Below are 21,344 nucleotides of genomic sequence, written 5' to 3' on the forward strand. Positions count from 1 at the left end.
CGACCAATGACGGGAGCTGGGCGGCCGCGGCCAATCGGCGGCGTTGTTGCGGCCCGGCCCGGAGTGGAGGCCGGACTCTGGCCTTGGCCTCGGGTGAAGCGGAGCCGAGTGGAGCCTCGCCCTCCCTCTCTCTCTCCCTCTGGAGGAGCGCGGCCCGGAGTGGAGGCCGGACTCCGGCCTTGGGCTCAGCAGGTGAAGCGGAGAATCGCCTTCCCTCCCCTCCCCTGGCGCCGCTCGCCGTGGAGGAGCGCGGCCCGGAGTGTAAGTGGGGACGGGGCAGCGGGGAGGCGGGTTGTGAAGCTGGCGGTCGGTCTCCCACCGACTGCAATAGACAATAGGTGCAGGAGGAGGCCATTCGGCCCTTCGAGCCAGCACCGCCATTCAATGCGATCATGGCTGATCATTCTCAATCAGTACCCCGTTCCTGCAGTTCTCTCCTCCCTCCCCTGTCCAAGAAAGGTTGGCTGATGGAAAGCATAACCTACTCATGCTTCTGTCTCCAAATCTGTTCATCATCGACTGTAAATTAAACTGGTGTTTACTCCACCACAAAGAATTTTAAACCCCTTTCCCTTCCAACTTTGTCTCTACCAACGTGTGGGGCAAGCATCTGGATTTCTTTGAAAATTGAAACAAAAATGCAAATGTGGAAAATATGTAGTTAAAAACAATGAAAAACATAACACTTTTCAGGTGGCATCTGTGGAAAGAGAAGCAGAGTTAATCTTTTAGGCGAAGATAGACACAAAATGCTGGAGTAACTCAGCGGGACAGGCAGCATCTCAAGAGAAGGAACGGGAGTCGTTTCGGGTTGAGACCCTTCTTCAGAGGGAGATACATCTATAAGGAAGCGTAAGGTGTTAAAATAGGACAAAGGGAATGAGGTACAAGGAAAATATAGAATATGTCATTGTTAGCTGGGAGAAGGTAACAAAGCAAACAGATAAAATAGTCGGAGACAGTAAGACTGTTTGGAGTCTGGGAAGAAGGAGCGATAGAGAGAGGGGGAAAACAAGGGTTACTTGAAGTTAGAGAAGTCAATGTTCATACCGCTGGGGTGTAAGCTGCCCAAACAAATGATGAGGTGCTGTTCCTCCAATTTGTGCTGAGTCTCACTGACAATGAAGGAGGCCCAGGACAGATGGTCAGTGGGAATGGGAAGGGGAGGTAAAGTGTTTAGCAACCCGGAAATCAGGTAGGTTTAGGCGAACTGAGTGGAGGTGTGGTCTCGCACACCGCCACACCTGGAACAGTGGATACAGGTTGGAGGAGGTACAAGTGAACCTCTGCCTCACCTGTAAAGACTGTCTGGGTCCCTGGAAGTAGTTGGGGGGGGGGGGGGGGGGGGGAGGTATAGGGCCAGGTGTTGCATCTCCTGAGGTTGCAAAGGAAAGTACCTGGGGAGAGGGTAGTTTGAGTGGGAAGGGATGGGTTGACCAGGGAGATGCAGAGGAATGGTCTCTGTAGAAAGGGGTGGAGATGGGAAGATGTGGCTAGTGATGAGATCCCGTTGGAGGTGGCGAACATGTTGGAGGATTATGTCCGGTGTGTGACGGCTGATGGAGTGGATAGTGAGGACGAGGGGGACTCTGTCCCTGTTATGCCTGGGGGGAGGGGGAGCAAGAACAGAGCTGCGGGTATCGAGGAGACCCTAGTGAGGGTCTATGATTGAAGCGGGGAGTCCTCGTTCCCTAAAGAATGAGGACATCTCCAATGCCCTAGTATGGAACACCTCATCTTGGGCGCAGATGTGGCGTAGATGGAGGAATTGGGAGATGGGGATAGTGTCTTTACAGGAAGCAGAGTGGGAAGACGTGTAGTCTAGATAGCTATGGTATTATAAGTTGGGGGTATTAGTTACAAGATGATGTTGGACAAACTTGGATTGTTTTATTTAGAGTGGCGGAGGCTGAGAGGAGACCTGAGAGAAGTTATGAGAGCCACGAATAGGGTGGAAGTGTTAAAGATGAGAGGGGTACAACTTTAAGGTGAAAGGGCGAAAGTTTAAAGGAGATGTGCAGAACAACTATTTTACACAGAGGATGGTGAATGCCTGGAACGTAATGCCAGGGGTGGAGATGGAGGCAGATACAATAGTGCCGTTTAAGAGGCTTTTAGATAGGCATATAGATTTGGAGGGATATGGATTATGTGCAGGCAGATGGGATTAGCTTAACCTGGCAGCATGTTCAGCACAGACATTGTTTAGTTTAGCTTATTGTCATGTGTACTGAGGTACAATGAAACATTTCTGTGGACTGAAGGGCCTGTTCCTTGATGACAAACATTTCTGATCAACTGCTGTACAATTCTTTGATCTCTAGTGTTAACCCTGTTTCCCTTTCCACAAGGTGACAGGTCTAATGTGGCTAAATGCGACTAGTGCAGATGAACTGAAAGATTGCCATGAGCATTGTGGCCTAAAGGGCCCATTTTGTATGTGGTATGACTCTCTGGTATTGGCTAGCATGCTGAAAGTTTACAGTAACATGAAAAGGAACTGCAGATGACAAAATAGACAGAAAATGCTGGAGTAACCCGGTCGGTCAGGCAGCATCTGGGTGGATAGGTGATTGGGGCAGCACATTGGCGCAGCAGTAGAATTGCTGCCTGAGAGTGCCAGAAACATGGGTTTAATCCAGATTACGGGTCTATATGGAGTTTATCCATTCTCCCTGTGACCGAAGATAAACACAAAACGCTGGAGTAATTCAGCGGGTCAGACAGTATCTCTGGAGAAAAGGAATAGGTGACATTTCAGGTCGACACTCCCTGTGACCACGTGGGATTCCTCAGGGTTTTGTCCTGGTGCTTCGGTTTCCTCCCACATGAGCTAGATAGAGCTCTTAAGGATAGCGGAGTCAGGGGGTATGGGGAGAAGGCAGGAACGGGGTACTGATTGAGAATGATCAGCCATGATCACATTGAATGGTGGTGCTGGCTCGAAGGGCCGAATGGCCTACTCCTGCACCTATTGTCTATTGTCACATTCCAAAAATGTACAGATTTGCAGGTTAATTGATAGGATAGTGCTGTGTGTAGGATAGTGCTAGTGTATGGGGTGATCGCTGGTTGTTGCGGACACGATGGGCCGAAGGGCCTTTTCCTGTCTGTATCTCTAAAGTCTAAAGGTGATATTTTGGGTCGGGACTCTTCTTCAGTCTGAAGAAGAGTCCCGCTGACTTACTCCAGCCTTGGTGTTTACAGTACCTTCCTTCATGTGGATTTAGTAAAAATTAGACTATCTAATCAACTTTATTTTCCTTGGATGCCTAAACTAATTACTAACTTTTTGACTTTTCCCCCATCACTTGTACTAAATGTTGTATTCTTCGTTCACCCTGATCCCTGTTGATGTTCTCACCAAATACATCCTGTCTGTGGGATCAACTTTGTTCTCATGATCCTGTTTACAGTCAATTGCTGACTGCCTGATTTCTATTTCTGAGTGTGTTAAGTTCTCTTTGCATGGCTATGCTGCCCCTTTTCCTCAAAAGTTATTTTGGGTCTTTAAAATGTTTGTAAGTAGTTTGTTCCTTCTCGCCTAGGGAATTGCTGGATTTTCAGTCTCCGTTTCTTTCCAGAAATCTTTGAATACTTGTTGGCTGCGAAATCTGTGTAATTATTATGAAACTTTGCTCACACTTCAGATTTCTGGCTGTTGCAGTATTTTTTCTTTTGGAATTCAGAAAGTTCTCTCAGAGGGTGGTATATCTCTACTCCTGAGAGTGGTGAAAACCTGATCAATGGTGAAATCCAGATCATTAGAGAAATTTAAGGTGGACATAGATAAATATTTGAAGGATTGATGAACTGTGCATTAAGGGGAACTGGCACAGAAGAGATGTCACAAGGATCTGTAGATGCTGGTGTACACAAATGCTGGAGTAACTCAGCTTGCCAGACAGCATCTCTGGAGAAAACTAATAGGTGACATTTTGGGTCGAGATCCTTCAGACTGAGAGGGAAAGGGAAACATGAGGAGGTACAAAGAACAAAAGAATGAAAAGTATGAAAAGGCGGAACTAGGATAGGTCAGCCATATTCAGATTGAATCAATGGAAAAGGCTGGAGGAGCCAAGTGGCCAACTCGGGATTTGTTCTGTTCTTGGGGATAGGAGTTTTTTCAGAGATTATGTATTTTTTATTGCCCTATTTGCAGCATTTTGCTTGGTAGCCCATCTTTAAATCCTGTCGTTTGTCTGCACACGGCTGGTTTCATTTATAACTTCTGTCGTGACTGGGGAATTGATAGCAGTGGTCTTGCTCTTTGTGATTTTGTACTTTTAATGGTTCATTGGATCACTTGGTGCCAGAAGGGTTAGATTATCTTGGTGTCATATACGGCACAGGTATTCATAAGTTATAGGAGCAGAAGTAGGCCATTCAACCCAACATGTCTCCTCCGCCATTCAATCATGGCTGATCTATCTTTCCCTCTCAACCCCAATCTCCTGCCTCCTCCCTATCATCCTTGACACCTTTACTAATCAAGAATCTTTCACTCCACCTTAAACATATCCATTGACTTGGCCTCCATAGCCTTCTGTGGGAATGATTTCCACAGATTTACCACCCTCCCACTAAAGAAATTCCTCCTTATCTGCTTTCTAAAGGTTCGTCGCTTTATTCTGATGCTATGGGGCAAAGGGGCCTGTTCCTGCCCTGTATTGTTCTACAGTACATATTTTGCTCAGGCAGCTTGCAACCCAGCAGCATGAACGTTGTTTTCACTAATTTCAAGTAACCCCTTCCTTTCCTCCCCTTCCCTCTCTCTCTGGTCCCCCACCTTAATCATTCTACCAGTTCCACTGTTAACATTTTTGTATCCCTCTTGTTATCACACCTTCCCCAGCCAACATAGGGCCATTATGGGCACCATGCTTCCTGAGGTCATCTGTTGACATCTCTGATTTGTTCTGGCCTTTTCTCGCCTCCAGTTTATCCCCCCTCCCCGACCTCTACTTTCAGTTTGAAGAAGGGTTCTGACCTGAAACATCACCTATTCTTTTTCTCTGGATATGCTGCCTGACAAGGCTGAGTTACTCCAGCATTTTGTATCCATCTTTGGTATAAACCAGCATCTGCAGTTCCTTCTTACACTGTACCATTCTACATTCTATTTCAGCCTTCATTTTATTTTGTTCCCTCAGTGTGTGATGGATTCAGCGGATAATTCTGCTGCCCTGAATGGGGAAGAAACTCCTGCAGCCCCCAATAAGCCTGAGACTGGGCATCACAAGCCCTGCCCTGGGGAGGAGATGTGGGATCGTGCAAGGTGCGGCCGGTCATCCAATAAGCGAGAGGAGGTGACGCCACCGACAGCTGAGAAGCTGGACTCCAGCACGGTGCCAAAGAAACGGGATCAATTATCGCCCAAGAGACGGGAGCAGGCCGAAAAATCTCCACGGAAATGTAAGACCCATCGAAAGGTTGGACAGAGGTACAGTAAACCGATCAGAGCGGGGAATATTGCTAGCATGCCCTCTAAACTACCTGTGAAGGTTGGGTTGCTATTCATCGCTTTCACAGTTCCCCTTGTGGCTACAGTCACAATTAATGTAAATAGGAACTGCAGAGTCTGGTTGAGAAAGGAGGAGAACTTCATCAAAGTCTTGAAGAAGAGTCCTGACCCAAAACATCACCCATTCTTTATCTTCAGAGATGCTGCGTGACCCGCTGAATTACTCCAGCACTTTGTGTCTATCAGCCAGAATTTGTGCCGCTTACTACCGATTTAAATTAATGAACGAACAATAGCCAGCCAAAATATAATAAAAAGGAACTGCAGATGCTGGTTTATACCAAAGAAAGGCTCAAAACTGTAAGGCAGCAACTTTACCTGCTGCGCCACCATGCTGCCCCCTGTGTCTTATCGTCTTATTAAAGCATGCCAAGTCCTGTTCGCCCATCGGCTCTGGGCTTGCTGACCTTAGCTGCCTCCTGAAGAAGCAAAGTTTAATGACTACTATTCTCAATTTTGTGTTCAAATGCTTCCATTGCCTTATCCCGCACTATTTCTGTGATCCTATTAAGCTCTGCAAACCTTAAGGTCTCTGCCCAAGACTTTTGTGCATTTCAGGTTTTTAATAAGCCATGTGTTCAGCCTCAGACGTCTGAGTTAAGGAATTCTTTATTCAAATGTCTCCATCCCTCTACCTGATTCCCTTTTATTTAAGACTTCTCAAAAAATCTATGTCATTCATAAATCTTCTTGCCATCTGCCTATATGATCTTGTGGCATTTAATGTAGAAATCTATCTTTAAAAGTAATTTAAGGTACTACATAATGACAGATTGTTATTATCAAAAGGTTAGGTCAACGCGTGGTCCAGTTAAAAAAATTCCCGTTGGTTCAAATGCCATTTAACCGAGAAACATCCAGAAAAGATTTTTGCTTCAGGCATGGTAGAAACCAAGTCGCTTAAAGGTATTTGTACCAACCCTTTCTCTCAGTTGCTTCGTTTCTGCTGCATCTGCTCTTAAGATGAATGTTTCTGTTCAAGGGTTTATGAACTGACTCCTTAATTTTCAGGATACATGGCTTCACTTTCACCGTAGTTGTTCGTGCCTTTATTCTTCCTTTCTCTATTTCCTGGACATTCTGCTCTCGCCTCTCCCACCTCCTCTGCCTGGCCAACAGAAGATTGATGTGAAAAAAAACCCCTCATAGTGGTAGAGTAACTCAGCAGGTCAGGTAACATCTCTTGAGAACATGGGGGCAGGTGATGTGTCGGGTCGGCACCCGACCCTTGAGTCTGAAGAACCTCCCCCTCACTTATCCATCTCTCACCTGTCAGGCTTTCTCCGGCAATCACTTCTTTACCTGCTCCCCCCCCCCTCCCCCACTACTACATTCACTCTGAAGAACGGTTGCAACTCACAATGTTGCCTGTCCATTCTCTCCGAAGATACTGCCTGACCCACTGAGTTACTTCAACATTTATGTTTTACTTTGGCTCCTTTTCCCTTTGCCAATCATTCCACATCCCCCCCAGCCTCTGCCTGTACATTCCCTCTCCCACCTGACTCCATCTGCCCATTATCCCCATCCATATCTGATTCCCAGCCCCTGCCTCGTCCCACCATCTCACCTCTTTATTGTGGCTATTCTCCCATTATCCCTTTACACTCTCAGTCCAGATGCAAGATCTTGACCCAAAACATTGATCATCTCAGAGATGCTGCCTGACCCGCTGAGTTACTCCAGCACTTTGTATCCTCTAGAGATGCTGCCTGACCCGCTGAGTTACTCCAGTGCTTTGTGTCAACCAGCATATATAGTACCTTGTTTCTACATTTTACTGGTCTACTGCAAAATCTCCTCAAGGATGCCTAGTTAGAAGAAGTTCTCCTCTCTCTTGACGGGAGAGGAGACCCTCTCTCACAGCTCCCCCTTTGTGAGTCTGAATGGGTGGAAGGGTGCGCATTCAGGTAGAGACCTATCACTTGCTAGACTTTGTCCAGCCCAGATCTCTTCCAGCCTCCCCCCCCCATCTCCCGATAGTACAAATCAGTCTGAAGAAGGGTCCCGACCCGAAGCATCACCTATCCATGTTCTCCAAAGATTCTGTCTGACCTGCTGAGTTACTCCAGCATCCCTTTGTGGGTGGCATTGTAGATAGTGAAGATGGTTGTCAAAATTGCTGCAAGATCTTGATCGTTTGGGCAGGTGGGCTGAGGAATGGTTGATGGAATTTAGTACAAAGAAGTGTGAGGCAAGGCAGGACCTACACAGTGAATGGCAAGGCTCTGGGGAATGTTGTAGAGCAGAGGGATCGAAGAGTGCTGGTACATAGCTCCTTGAAAGTGGTGTCACAGGTAGATAGGGTAGTCAAGAAAATATTTGGGGCATTGGCCATCATCTGTCAGAGTATTCAGTTTAGAAGTTGGGTGGTCATGTTAGAGTTGTACAAGACATTGGTGTGGTCCATTGAGAGTATTATGTTCAGTTTTATTCACCCCGTTATCGGAAAGATGTTGTTCAGGTGAAAGGGTGCAGTTTCCCCTTTCTGCATTGTTGAGACTGCATTTGGAACATTGTGTTCAGTTTTGGTCACCCAGCTACAGGAAGGGTGGAAGCTGGAAAGAGTGGAGCAACAATTTACAAGGATGTTGCCAGGACTTGGCAGGCCTGAGCTATAGAGAGAAGTTGAACAGGAAAGGACTTTATACCTTGGAGCAACATTTTTACACAAAGGGTAAGTATGTGGAACAAGCTGCTGGAGGAGGTAGTTGAGGCAGATATTATAATGTTTAAAAAACAGGTGGACAGGTAGATGGATAGGATGGGCTTGGAGGGATATTGGCCAAACGCAGGCAGGTGGGACGAGTGGGGCATGTTGGTTTGCGTGAGCAAGTTAACCGTAGGGCCTGTTTCCATGTTGTATGACTTTGACTCTAAGCGTGCCCTTCGGCCCACCGAGTCCATGCCAACCATGAATCATCCATTCACATTAGCTCTCTGTTATCCCACTTTCTCATCCACTCCCTACACAGTAGGGGCAATTTATAGAAGCCAATTAACCTACAAACCCGCACATTATTGGGATGTGGGTGGAAACCAGAGCACCTGGAGGACAGTCACGTGGTCACAGGGAGAACATGCAAATTCCACACAGATATCTCCTGAGGTCTAAATTCAACCCTGGTCTTGGGCACTGTGAGGCAACAGCACTACCAGCTGTGCCACATTGTGAACAAGAGTTGTGAAATCCACTTGCAACTAAACAAGATATTGGTGTGACCACAGGTGGACTGTTGGGTGGTCAGCTATCTGTAGGAAGAATGGCATTAAGCTGGATAACTGGAAATATTCACTGGGTAAATACTGGGACTGGAGGGCTTAGTCATAGAGTCACACAGCACACAAATTGCCCATCCTGACTAAGATGCCCCATCTGCAATCCCTTCTGGCTGCGTTTGCCCACGTCACTCTAAACCATCCCTATCCATGTACCAGACCAAATGATGTTGCGGTACCAGTCCACCATCCTCTGCTACCTCCTCTGTCAGTTCATTCCATATACCCACCACCCTTTGCTTGGTAAAAGTTGCCCCTCGGGATCCTATTAAATCTTTCCCCTTCCCACCTTGAACCTACGCAATCTGCTTCGATTCCCCTATGGTTAAAAGACTGCTGGAGTTTTAAGGAGAGGCTGTGATTGTTTTCACTCCAATGAAGGAGGCTGAGAGGGGACCATAGAATGCTATAAAAGGGGCATAGATAAGTTGAATGAGCACAGCCTTTTCCCCATGGTAGGGGAATCTTAAACTAAATGGCATAGATGTAAGGTGAGAGGAAAAATATTTAAAGGGTACCTGATGTACGTTTCTCACAGGACGGCACAACAGTGCAGCGGTAGAGTTGCTGCCTGACAGCGCCAGAGATGTGGCCTCGACCCTGATTACGAGTGCTATCTGTACGGAGTTTGTACGTTTTCCAGGTAACTGCTTGGGTTTTCCCCGTCTTTCCTCCCACACTCTAAAGATGTACAGGTTTATAGGTTAATTGGCCTCCGTAAAGATTGTAAATTGTCCCTAATGTGTAGGATCATAATCATTATAATCATAATCATAATAGTACTTTATTAGCCAAGTATGTTTTGCAACATACGAGGAATTTGATTTCATATATATATATTTTTTTTCATATTTCATATTTCAGATACAGCGCGGAAACAGGCCTTTTCGGCCCACCAAGTCCGCGCCGCCCAGCGATCCCCGCACATTAACACTATCCTACACACACTAGGGACAATTTTTACATTTACCCAGTCAATTAACCTACATACCTGTTGTACGTCTTTGGAGTGTGGGAGGAAACCGAAGATCTCGGAGAAAACCCACGCAGGTCATGGGGAGAACGTACAAACTCCTTACAGTACAGCACCCGTAGTCAGGATCGAACCTGAGTCTCCGGCGCTGCATTTGCTGTAAAGCAGCAACTCTACCGTTGCGCCACCGTGCCGCCATACAGTCATTTGCCATACAGTCGTACCAATAAAGAGCAACAAGACACCCTTCGACCGCCCCGACGCGGAGAATAAAGGAGGAAGAGGATTGGACTTTTTTGCCTTCCATCACAGTGAGGAATCCGCTGATGTGGATATTTATGTTAGCTTTCATGTAGCTGTCTTGTTTTTGTTTTAGTATGGCTGTATGGTAATTTGAATTTCACTGTACTTTAATTGGTGCTTGTGAAAATAAACTGACCTTGAAACGTTGAACTGGTGGAAGCCTGAACATTTCTCACTGTGGCACTCCCAAGTTAATGCTTGCTTACTTGAAAATGAATCACTTATCCCACCAATATACTATATTGAATAGTCAATCTTTTATTCATGATATTATCCCATGACACCAAAAGCTCTTGCACAATAACATCTTACGTGACACCGAACATGTCTCTTGGAAGCCCAAACATCTAGTTTACTTTTCTGAAATCCGATCAACACATGCTGAAAAACAAACTGATACATTTAACAAAGAAACAGGCCATTTGGCCCATCGAATCCTCACCAACCAACGATCCCCATACACTAGCTCTATCTAGTTGGATCGATGCTCCGATGCATCCTGCGGATTTCAACATCGAGGAGCTTGCAGTCTCGGGTAGAGACTGATGTCTGGAAGCTCCAAAGTCGCAGAAGGTTCGACTAGCTCTGGCGCAGGGAGCTGCAATCACCCCACCCCCCCGATGCAGGTGCTTGATCGCCCTGACGCGGAGGGCTTGACAGTCGGCTGCCGGAGCCAAGATCGTCCCGTCAACGGAAGGCTTGACGTCCCCGACCGCGGGAGAACAAAGAAGGGAAGAGATTGAACTTTTTTGGCCTTCCATCACAGTGAGGAATGTGGGAGTCGCTGTGGTGGATGTTCATGTTAAAAATGTATCTGGGTGTCATGTTGCTCTTTATTGGTATGACTGTATGACAAATCAACTTCCTCGTATGTTGCGAAATGTACTTGGCTAATAAAGTACAATTATGATTATTATGATTATGATCCTATACACTAGGGACAATTTACAATCTTTACAGAAGCCAATTAACCTACAAACATTTGGAGTGTGGGTGGAAACCGGAGCACACGGGGAAAACCCATGCTGTCACCTGGAGAACGTACAAACTCCGTACAGATAGCACTCGTAGTCAGGATCGAAGCCACGTCTCTGGCGCTGTAAGGCACCAACACTACCGCTGCACTGTTCTGCTGTCCAGTGTGAAACGTACATCAGGTACCCATTAAATGTTTTTTCTCTCACCTTACATCTATGCCATCTAGTTTAAGATTCCCCTACCAGGAAAAAGGCTGTGCCCATTCAACTTATCGATGCTCCTTTTATAGCATTCTAACGTCCCCTCTCAGCCTCCTTCATTGCATTGAATACAATCACAGCCTCTCCTTAAAACTCTAACAGTCTTTTAACCAGAGTAGGGGAATCGAACCAGAGTGTGTAGGTTTAAGGTGGGAGGGGAAATATTTAATAGAAACCTGAGGGGCAACGATGCCGCTGCTCTGCGCCAGTGAGTCCTTCTTCACCAGCTACTGCACCATCTAGTTGATGTGGCTGTTGCTCCTCGCGTTGTAGACCCTGGGGACTGCACTTTCTTCAGGCCACCGACAGGACACGCTCGGTTGCCGTGGTGCTCTCTCACCCGCTGCCGATTCTTCCTGTCGGCCGTTGCTTTGTCTGCTCACTGCTCCACCGCCCCTGCAGTTTCCGGCATCTTCCCAGATGGAGCATTTCCGCAACTCCGGGGGGCGGTGAAGGAGGAGAAAGACATGGGTGGTGGTGGGGGGGGGGGAGAGTAGGTGAAGAGAGGCCAAACGGACAAAGTGACAGGCAGCAGGAAGAAGCAGCAGCTGGTGAGAGGGGAGAGAACCCTACGGTGACTCAGCGCGTCCTGTCGTTGGTAGCGGTCTGAAGAGAGCACTGACTCCAGGAGTCTGACATGAGCTGCATCAACAGCCACGTAACCGGATCATGTAGTGGGTGAAGAAGGGTTCACTGGTGCATCTTGCGAGCAGGGTGCATCTTGCAAACCAAAATCCTATATAAAGGAGTCCGTTAAAATGAGGATTTGCTGTACTTTGAAATATGACTTGGTGTGTGAATACATTATTTTAGGAGGTGCTATATAAATGATAATTGGTTTTCCTTGTAAATTATTCAGGAGTATTTGTTTTCATCTGTAGAGGTTAGACTATGGAGCTTGTTGCAAGCGGCTGTGATTTTTAATGACTAGCTTATAGACTGATTGAAAGACACAGCATGGAAACCGGTCCTTCAGCAAACCGAATTAATGCTGACCATCAATCACCCGTTCACACTAGTTCTGTTATTTCAAATTCATTTCCAAGCCCTACACACTAGGGGTAATTTACAGAGGCCAATTAACCTACAAACCCGCATGTCTTTGGGATGTGGGGGGAAATCGGAGCACCCGAAGAAACCCATGCAGTCACAGGGAGAACAGGCAGCACCCGTGATCTGAGTTGACCTTGGGTATCTGGCGTTATGAGGGAGCTGCTCTACCAGCTCTGCCACGGTGCTGCTTCTTAATTTTGGAAATCCAGGTAGGTAATTGAAGAAAGGCATCGAGGGATATGCCAATATATTGAGATGAGGGAGGAAACCAAAATGGAGCATAATGACTGGTGTGGTATATTGAGTTGAAATTATTTAAAAACTGGATACCGATCACTGGAGCGTTCGATGGTGTAGTGAATGTGGAACCCTGTTTTTTTTTCAAACCCATTGCTTTGCCGTGCCAAAATCACTTTAAGGAGTAAATAAACTGAAGCAAAATCAAACCTGCAAAACAATGCTGCATCGCTGAACAATAGACAATAGGTGCAGGAGTAGGCCATTCAGCCCTTCGAGCCAGCACCGCCATTCAATGCGATCATGGCTGATCACTCTCAATCAGTGCCCCGTTCCTGCCTTCTCCCCATACCCCCTCACTCCGCTATCCTTAAGAGCTCTATCGAGCTCTATCCAGCTCTCTCTTGAAAGCATCCAACAACATGGTTGATATCTTCTCGACATTGTTTTGTACGCTTTCGTTCTTCTCATAGGTGTCTAGGCAGTTCTAATGTTACCTGCGTGTGGCTTTTTGGTTATATATTTGTTCTAATAGCGTTTATTTTTTCTTTTAACTGATTAAAGAAGTTGGGGAAGGAGGAAGGGATGGTGGAGAAAGGCAAGAAATGTAGTGAGAAAACAATATTCTCTTCTTTCAGACATGCACATTTCCTTCATGGCCCATCACCTGATATACACTTTGGACCCAAAGCCTCCATTTTGCAGAACTCCACGAGTATTGTGTAAGTAGAAAGCTGACTTTGAAGTGGAAATAGCAACTGTTTTATTAAATATGAAAAGTAGTATGTGAATGTTGCTGAAAGAATTCCTTCAGAAGGCGGAAGCATTGATTGAAGATCAACATTAAAGACTAGTTGTTACCCCTGAATTCTAATGTGCAGGAATATATGCTCTACTTGTATGTAGTAAAATGCCCCTGCTTTTGACATTTTTTATTTCTTATTTATTCAGGCACATTCAGGATCCAACTAGTCAAAGATTGACCTGGGACAAACCCCCAACAAATGTACTGGTCATCAAAAAAGTCAAGGACGAAGCCCTTCTTGAACCATTCAAGGAGCTGTGCACTTTCCTCATTGAGGTGAAGCAACACATGTTACTGCACAATCTGTGTAGTTTTATGCCTCGTAGCAGATATTTCTCTTTTAGGCTGTTTAGTAATTTGCCGTCGGAGGGAAAATGATATTGATGATTGAGGAGTGGAACAAGTATTGTTCTACGCAATTAAACTGATGTTTGAATATGTGTAGGAAGGAACTGCAGATGCTGGTTTATACTGAAGATAGACACAAAATGCTGGAGTAACTCAGCGGGTCAGGCAGTATCCTTGGATAAAAGAGTCTATACCCTTCAGACTGAAAGAGGTTGGGGTGGGTGAGGGGTGGAACTGGAGGGGGGAAAAGGCCAGAACAAATCAGGGCTGGCTACAGATTACCTCAGGAAAGGTGGAGTCCATAATGGCCCATTGTTGGCTGGGCAAAATGTGCTAACGAGAGGGATGCAAGGATGCGAAGTGGGACTGATCGGCCGTCTAATGATGGGGGAGGGGGGAGGGAATGCAGGAGTTAGTTGAAATGAGAAAAATCAATGTTCATACTGTTGGGTTGGTAAGCTGCCCAAGCCGTATATGAGATGCTGTTCATGGCAGTAATGACAGAGGTTGATCCATGGAGTGCAGAGGATGCTGGGTGAGAAAATGCGGGCAAGAAATGCTGTCCTGGTTGTGGGGGCGGCTGGAAATCATTCCAAATCAGCAACCTGCCAGGAAAGACAAGGGCGCTGGGACAAGAGCTCCCTTACTTATTGGTTCTCCAGGTTTTGTGAATCCAGATATGGAAATTTCCCTGCATTGTTGCTGAGTATCGATCTTGGGGCTTCCTCAACACAAGGAACTGCAAATGCTGGAACCTTGTGTAGAACACAAAGTGCTGGAATAACCCAACGGGTCAGGCAGCGTCTCTGGTTGACATGGATAGGTGAGGTTTTGGGTTGGGACCCTTCTTCAGACTGGGTACTTGCTAGAAGGACTTTCAGTGGAAAAACTGCAGCAGCTCAAGATGGTTTGCCACCTTCTCGAGAGCAATGAGGAATGGGCTCTGTTGGGCTTTGCCAGTGAAGACCAGATCCTGAAAATGGAATTTAAAGGTGTCTTAGAGTCAGCCATTCAGCACGGAATTGGCCCTTCGACCCAACTTGTCCGCACCAACCAAGATGACCTCTCTATTTCTTGATTCCTTTACCCTGGGAAAAAGATGCTGTGCATGCACCTTATCTATTCCCCACATGTTTATTTTCTTCAACCTCCTGCACTCCAAGAAAAAAGTCCTTAGCTGCCCAACCTCTCCCCGTAGCTCAAGCCCTCAAGTCCTTGCAACATCCTCGTAAATCTTCCCTGCATGTCAGCAGGGGACTGAGGAACAAGGTTTATTTTATTGTTTACAGAGTACTATATTCTGTTATGCTGCTGCAAGTAAGAATTTCATTGTTTTGTTTTGGACATATGACAATATAACATTCTTAACTCTGAAGAAACATACTCTTTTTTTTCTCTTTGCCCCAATTTTTAATTTCTCCATCCAGGAGAAGCACTTGGTTGTGTTTGTGGAGAAGAAGGTGGTAGATGATGCAGCGCTCGCTAAAGACACAGACTTTGAGCGCATCAGGCAGCAACTTAGCCCCTTCCGCGAAGGTGAGATGGCGGGTATGGGGTACTATCATTGTGTCGATTTATTTGAAGAACAAAAGTTTCAATTTAAATTTTAATTTGTTCTTGGACCTGGGTGTTGGTCAGTCTTTACTGCCATTCCTTGTGCACCATTATGGTGAACATCTTGAATCGCTGCAGTTCATGTGTATCCTTCACCCCACCGACCTCACAAGGACCTGCATTTCCCTGCAGAATCTGTGTGAATTGCTGCTAGATATGTGATTTATGGAATGAAAACAGCCTTGGCTGATGACCAACTGATTATTCAGATATTTGCACTACTGAAAGTGATTGTGTGATCAATTCACAGCAGAATAGATTGATGCATTTTCTTTTAATCTCAGGTTATGACGAGTTGTCTGGCTACATTGACCTCATCATTTGTCTTGGTGGTGATGGCACATTGCTGTATGCTTCCTCGCTCTTCCAGGTATGTTATGTTTTAGAGATACAGCATGGAAAGTTCATATGGCATAGGAGCAGAACTAAGCCTTTCGGCCCATTAAGTCTACGCCGCCATTCAATCATGGCTGATCTATCTTTCCCTCTCAACCCAATTCTCCTGCCTTCTCCCCAAAACCCCTAGACACCCGAAATAATCAAGAACTTATCAATCTCCACCTTAAAAATATCCATTGACTTGGCCTCCACAGCCTTTTGTGGCAATGAATTCCACAGATTCACCACCCTCTGACCAAAGACATTCCTTCTCATTTCCTTTCTAAGGGTCCGTCCTTTTATTCTGAGGCTATGGACTCTGGTCATAGACTGAAGTAGGGTCTCGACCCGAAACGTCACCCATTCCTTCTCTCCAGAGATGCTGCCTGTCCCACTGAGTTACTCCAGCATTTTGTGTCTACCTTCTGGTCCTAGACTCACTAGTCCTCTCCACATCCACTCCATCCAGGCTCTTCGGCCCACTGAGTCCATGCTGACCATCGATTACCCGTTCTCACTAGTTCTTTGTTATCCCACTTTTGCATCCTCTCTCTATCCGAGGAAATCCGTGTGGTCAAAGAAGAAAGTGCAAACTCTACACAGACAACACCCGAGGTCAGGATCGAACCTGGGTCACTGTGAAGCAGCGGCTCTACCAGCTGCACCAATGTGCTGCCCATGTTTCTGTTTATCATTTCAGCATTTCCCCCACAAGAAATAACAAACATTGTGCAGCCCTTTCTGGAGGTTTTGCTGCATATTTTGATTTTAAAAACACTCTTGTAATACTAGATATTTATTTAGAAGGCTCAAATTTGAGAAAGGGGCAGACAATCTATCTGCATTCTGATTACCGACCGTACAGTGATCCAAACTCTCACAATTGTGTCCATCTGCAACACCTTTCATCACAAACTCAACCGGAGGCAAAGATTCCAGGGTAAAAGATGACTGCTCTATGAACATCCAGCACTTGTATCATTGTGTGAAGAACCAAGCTCAACTTTAATCTAAGTCTACTGAACCAGCTCTACAACAGACTGCACCTGGGGAACCTCCTTGGAGAAAAATTAGTGCAGTCTAGGGTTCCTTGGAATTGAGTAAGAATTTAGGCAAGCACTGGGCGAGAAGCAGGTGAAGTGCTTAATTGTCTTAAGTACCAACAATGGAACAAAGAAACTAGTGCATCAGTTGCAGAGACAGCGTCCAATGTCCGCAATGTCGAAGAGGAGAATCGGACAGTACCCTTGCTTATGGAAGGACTGTTCAGAAACCTGATAACTGAAGGGAAAAAGCTGTTTCTGTGTCTGGTGATGTGCTTCTGTAGCTATACCCGACGGGAGCGGGGAGAAAAAAGAATGACTGGGGTGGGACAGGTTTTTGATTATTTGATTATGTTGGCTGCTTTCCCGAGGCAATGCGAAGTGCAGATGGAGTCAAGTCTGTGTGATGGACTGGTAGAAATGTTGGCTAACCATTTGCTAATTAAATATCAATTTGTCTCCAACAGTCCGAGCTATGATTTAAGGAAATGGCCCAGTGCTGGAGAACATTAGGTCTAAACTTGCTTGTTCTTCCCAAGCTTTACTGAGAGAAATGTTATCTGAATTGGATGGGGTGTATCAGTGTGCAGTGTTGACATGTTTGTTGGGAGCTTGTTTGGTTACTCTGAATGCTCTTCTGTGATGCTTCCCGTTTGGGCTTTGTTCTACATTCCAGTGCAATGAATTGGATCGGGCCTCATGGGTCACATACAAAAGTAGGGACCATTACCCTTCAATGTTTTGGCATCAGCAGGTCCGTTCTATGTGACTAAAGTGCTGTGGTTTCTTTTCAGACCAGCGTCCCTCCTGTAATGGCGTTCCATCTTGGCTCGCTTGGTTTTCTTACCCCGTTTAAGTTTGAGTCCTACAGAACAGAAGTGACCAATGTGATTGAAGGTAGGAGCAAAATGCTATGGATTATTTTGCTGTCTGCACGGAGAACTGTTGGCTTTTAATAAAGAAATTCAAATGAATTTCTGACAGAAGTATTCTTAGGAGCAGCTGGTAGAGCTGCTGCCTCACAGCACCAGAGACCCAGGTTCGATCATGACCCCGGGTGCTGTCTGTGTGGAGTTTCCAAGTTCTTCCTGCGACTGCGTAGGTTTCCTCCCGAGTATTCCGTTTTCCTCCCCACATCCCAAAGACATGCTGGTTTGTAATTTAATTGACCTCGTTAAATTGCCCCTCAAGTGTTGGGAGTTGATGCGAAGGTGTGATAATATAGAACTAATGTGAACGGGTGATCGATGGTGGGCATGGATTAGATCGGCCGAAAGTCCTGTTTACGAGCTGTAATCTTTCAATTAAAAAAAAGGCAGAATTCTCACAGAGCAAAAGGTTATGCCCAAGTGGGCTTGGATTGGACTTAGATTGCCGACAGAGAGAGCAATGAGCCGTAAGGCTATAACATTGTGGTTATTACAGACATGATGATTACAGGAGCAGTTTGAGATGTGTTAAGATCACCAAGTGTGCGGGCTGAGTGATTATCTTGTGCCCTGCACATTGGTACGGCATAGTGGCGCAGTGGTAGAATTGCTGCTTTACAGCGCCGGAGACCCAGGTTGGATTCTGACTAGGGGTGCTGCCTGTATGGAGTTTATATGTTTTCCCTGTGACCGCGTGGGTTTTCCGGGTGCTCTGGTTTCCTTCCACACTCCAAAGGCGTACAAGTTTGTAGATTAATTGGCTTGAATAAAATTTAAAGTTTTCCCTAGTGTGTAGGAAAGTGCTTAAATATGGGGTGATCGCTGGTCGGCACGGACTCGATGGGCCAAAGGGCCTATTTCTGTGCCGTATCTCTAAAGCTTACAAGTCTATGGCTAGTTATGACCCTTCACCTGAACTGTCCTGCAAAATATTTCCAGCACTTTCTGTACATAATGTGATACAGATATTTGCCTCAGCTGGAACTATCCCACGCAGGCAAGTTTGAACTTGACCAAGATGGGCAAGGAATTTGAATTAAAATTTGTTGAAAAAGCAGATTTCAACAACATTTGTTGAAAAACGGAAATCTTGAAAAAATTCAGCAAGTCAGGCATAAAGCAAAATTGAGTTAATGTTTCAAGTCAAAGTATTTACTATTTTTATTTCAAGCCAGGAACCAAGGTGATAGTTTGGGTTTTATTATTGGTGTGTGTACTGAGGTACAGTAGTGACCTAATTGTATGAGGGGTGACCTAATGTTACCAAATAGTGAAAGGCCTGGATAGAGTGGGTGCAGAAATAATGTTTCCACTAGTGGTAACTAGGACCAGAGTGTCTGAGTCTTCCCCGGCCGATGGCCTTTCAATGATGCCCTGACCAGAAGAACGTTTGCATTCACTGCCACAGATGGCTGTTGAGGCCGTCATTGGGTATTTTTAAAGCGGAGATGGCAGGCTCTTAATTAGTATGGCAAAGGTTACGATGGAGAAGCCAGGAGAATGGGGTTAAGAGGAAAAGGTAGATCAGTGATGATTGAATGGTGGAGTAGACTTGATGGGTCACATGGCCTAATTCTTCTCCAATGACCTGTAAACTTACAAAAGATAAAAGCTTTGTTTTGCATTCTATTCAGTTAAATCAGATAATACCATACATAAATGCAATGAAACCAAACTACAACAGATAAAGCAAAGGACAAGATGTAGAGTGAAGAATATAACTCTCAGTGTTGTAGCACACCAGTTCCCGAGGTAAAGTCCAATGTCCTCAATGGGGTAGAAGGTGAATCAGATAGCATCTTAACTTGAAGAAGGACTGTTCAGAAGCCTGATAACAGGGGAAGAAGCTCTTCCTGAGTCTGGTGATCCACTCTTTCAAGCTTCTGTACCTTCTGCCCGTCATGAACAGGGAAAATGAGGAATGGCCGGGGTGGGGGTGGGACAAGACTTTGATTATGTTGGCTGCTTTTTCGAGGCAGCGTGAATTGTAGGTGGAGTAAATGGTGGGGAGTCTAATCTGTGTGGTGGACTGGGTTACATCTTCAACTACCTGCAATTTTTTTGTGGCATCTGATCTCGAACGTATATTGTAATGTTGGGATTGTTGGACTCGCTGCACCTGGACCAAGGAGGGAGAAAGTGTCTGAGTCTTCCCCGGCCGATGGCTTTTCATTGATGCCCTGGCCAGAAGAACGTTTGAAGCCTTTTGTTTTGGTATTTGAGCCATTAATTGACCCACAAGCTGATTGAATAGGGATCAAGTTCAAGAACTAAATAACCTACACCTACTATTTTATAACCGTTGTTTATGACAGTGCTAAGTCACCCTGGACAGTATTACTGCAGGGAGAACATAAAAGCTGGATATCTTGCTTCCTCATTCGGAACTGGATTTCATTTCAATTGTTCACATTTGCTAGACCGAAGGATTGCCAACTTCAAAATCAGTTTTTTCCAAATCGGTCATGCAAACTGGAAAATCTTGCTGAAATTGTTCTGCTTGCTGCATTAATATTAATTGGAGCAACTTGGATTGTTTTCTCTGGGGTGTCGGAGGTTGAGGGGAGACCTGATATATAATTATGAGAAGCATAGAAAGGGTAGAATGTCAGAACCTTTTCCCAGGGTGAAATGTCAAAGATTAGAGGACATAGCTCGAAGGTATGAGGGGCAAAGTTTAAAGGAGAGGTATGGGGCTAGTATTTTTTACACAGAGTGCGGTGGGCGCCTGGAATGTGCTGCCAGGGGAGGTGGCAGACGCAGGTAAGATAGTGACATTTAAGAGTCTTTTGGATGGATATGGAGAATGGAGGGATATAGATCACATGCAAGCTGAGGGGATTTATTTAACAACATCATGTTCGGCACAAACATTGTGGGCCGAAGGGCCCTTGCTTTATTGTCCTATTTGGTGCCTGATGTGATATACTATTCAAGATTATGGTAAAGCTGCTGCCTCAGCACCAAAGACCCAGGTTTTATCCTGACCTCAGCTGCTATCTGTATGCAGTTCACATGTTCTCCCTGTGACCACATGGGTTTCCTGTGGGTGCTCTGGTTTTCTCCTATATCACAAAGACAAGGGGGTTTGTAGATTAATCGGCCACTGTAAATTGTCTCCGATATGTAGGGAGTGGATGAGAAAGTGGGATAACACAGAACTAGTGTGAACGGGTAGTCAATGGTTGGCATGGACACAGTGGGCCGAAGGGCCTGCATCTCTAAATTCGAATGCTGATAATGTGAGGAGTATAAAAGTTGGGGTCTTGAGAGAAAGTTGGCAACTTCAGTAGAAACAAGGAAGGAGCTGCAGATGCTAGTTTAAACAAAAAGACACAAAGCGCTGGAGTAACTCAACAGGTCAGACAGCATCTCTGGAGAACATGGATAGGTGACATTTCAGGGTGGGACACTGTCAGACTCAGAAGAAGGGTCCCGACCCAAAGCCATGTTTTTCCAGGGATGCTGCCTGACCCGCTGCGTTACTCCAGCACTTTGTGTCCTTTTGGCAACTTCATCTTGTGGCAACCAAGAGAGGACCAAGAGGCGTATTGGATAAAAGTGTCCAAAAACATTTCGTGGTACTCTGAAAATAAGTGGAGCGTGCACGCTGGAATGGC

General features: G+C 45.7%; 1 protein-coding gene across 2 annotated transcripts in view; it reads left to right on the top strand.

The window, feature by feature from the left end:
* Window positions 1-128: 128 nt before the first annotated feature.
* The window catches only part of LOC144599530 (NAD kinase-like), a 36,349-nt gene continuing 15,133 nt past the window's right edge, over window positions 129-21,344 (top strand). For both annotated transcript variants that reach the window (XM_078410532.1, XM_078410533.1), the window contains exons 1-7: window positions 129-261; window positions 5,154-5,443; window positions 13,246-13,329; window positions 13,559-13,688; window positions 15,188-15,296; window positions 15,659-15,744; window positions 17,590-17,692. In XM_078410532.1, coding sequence (XP_078266658.1) covers window positions 5,160-5,443; window positions 13,246-13,329; window positions 13,559-13,688; window positions 15,188-15,296; window positions 15,659-15,744; window positions 17,590-17,692 — 796 coding nt within the window. In that variant the 5' untranslated portion in view covers window positions 129-261; window positions 5,154-5,159. The remainder of the gene's footprint in view (window positions 262-5,153; window positions 5,444-13,245; window positions 13,330-13,558; window positions 13,689-15,187; window positions 15,297-15,658; window positions 15,745-17,589; window positions 17,693-21,344) is intronic.

This window comes from Rhinoraja longicauda, chromosome 13 (assembly GCF_053455715.1).
Source record: "Rhinoraja longicauda isolate Sanriku21f chromosome 13, sRhiLon1.1, whole genome shotgun sequence".
Classification (NCBI taxonomy): Eukaryota; Metazoa; Chordata; class Chondrichthyes; order Rajiformes; family Arhynchobatidae; genus Rhinoraja; species Rhinoraja longicauda.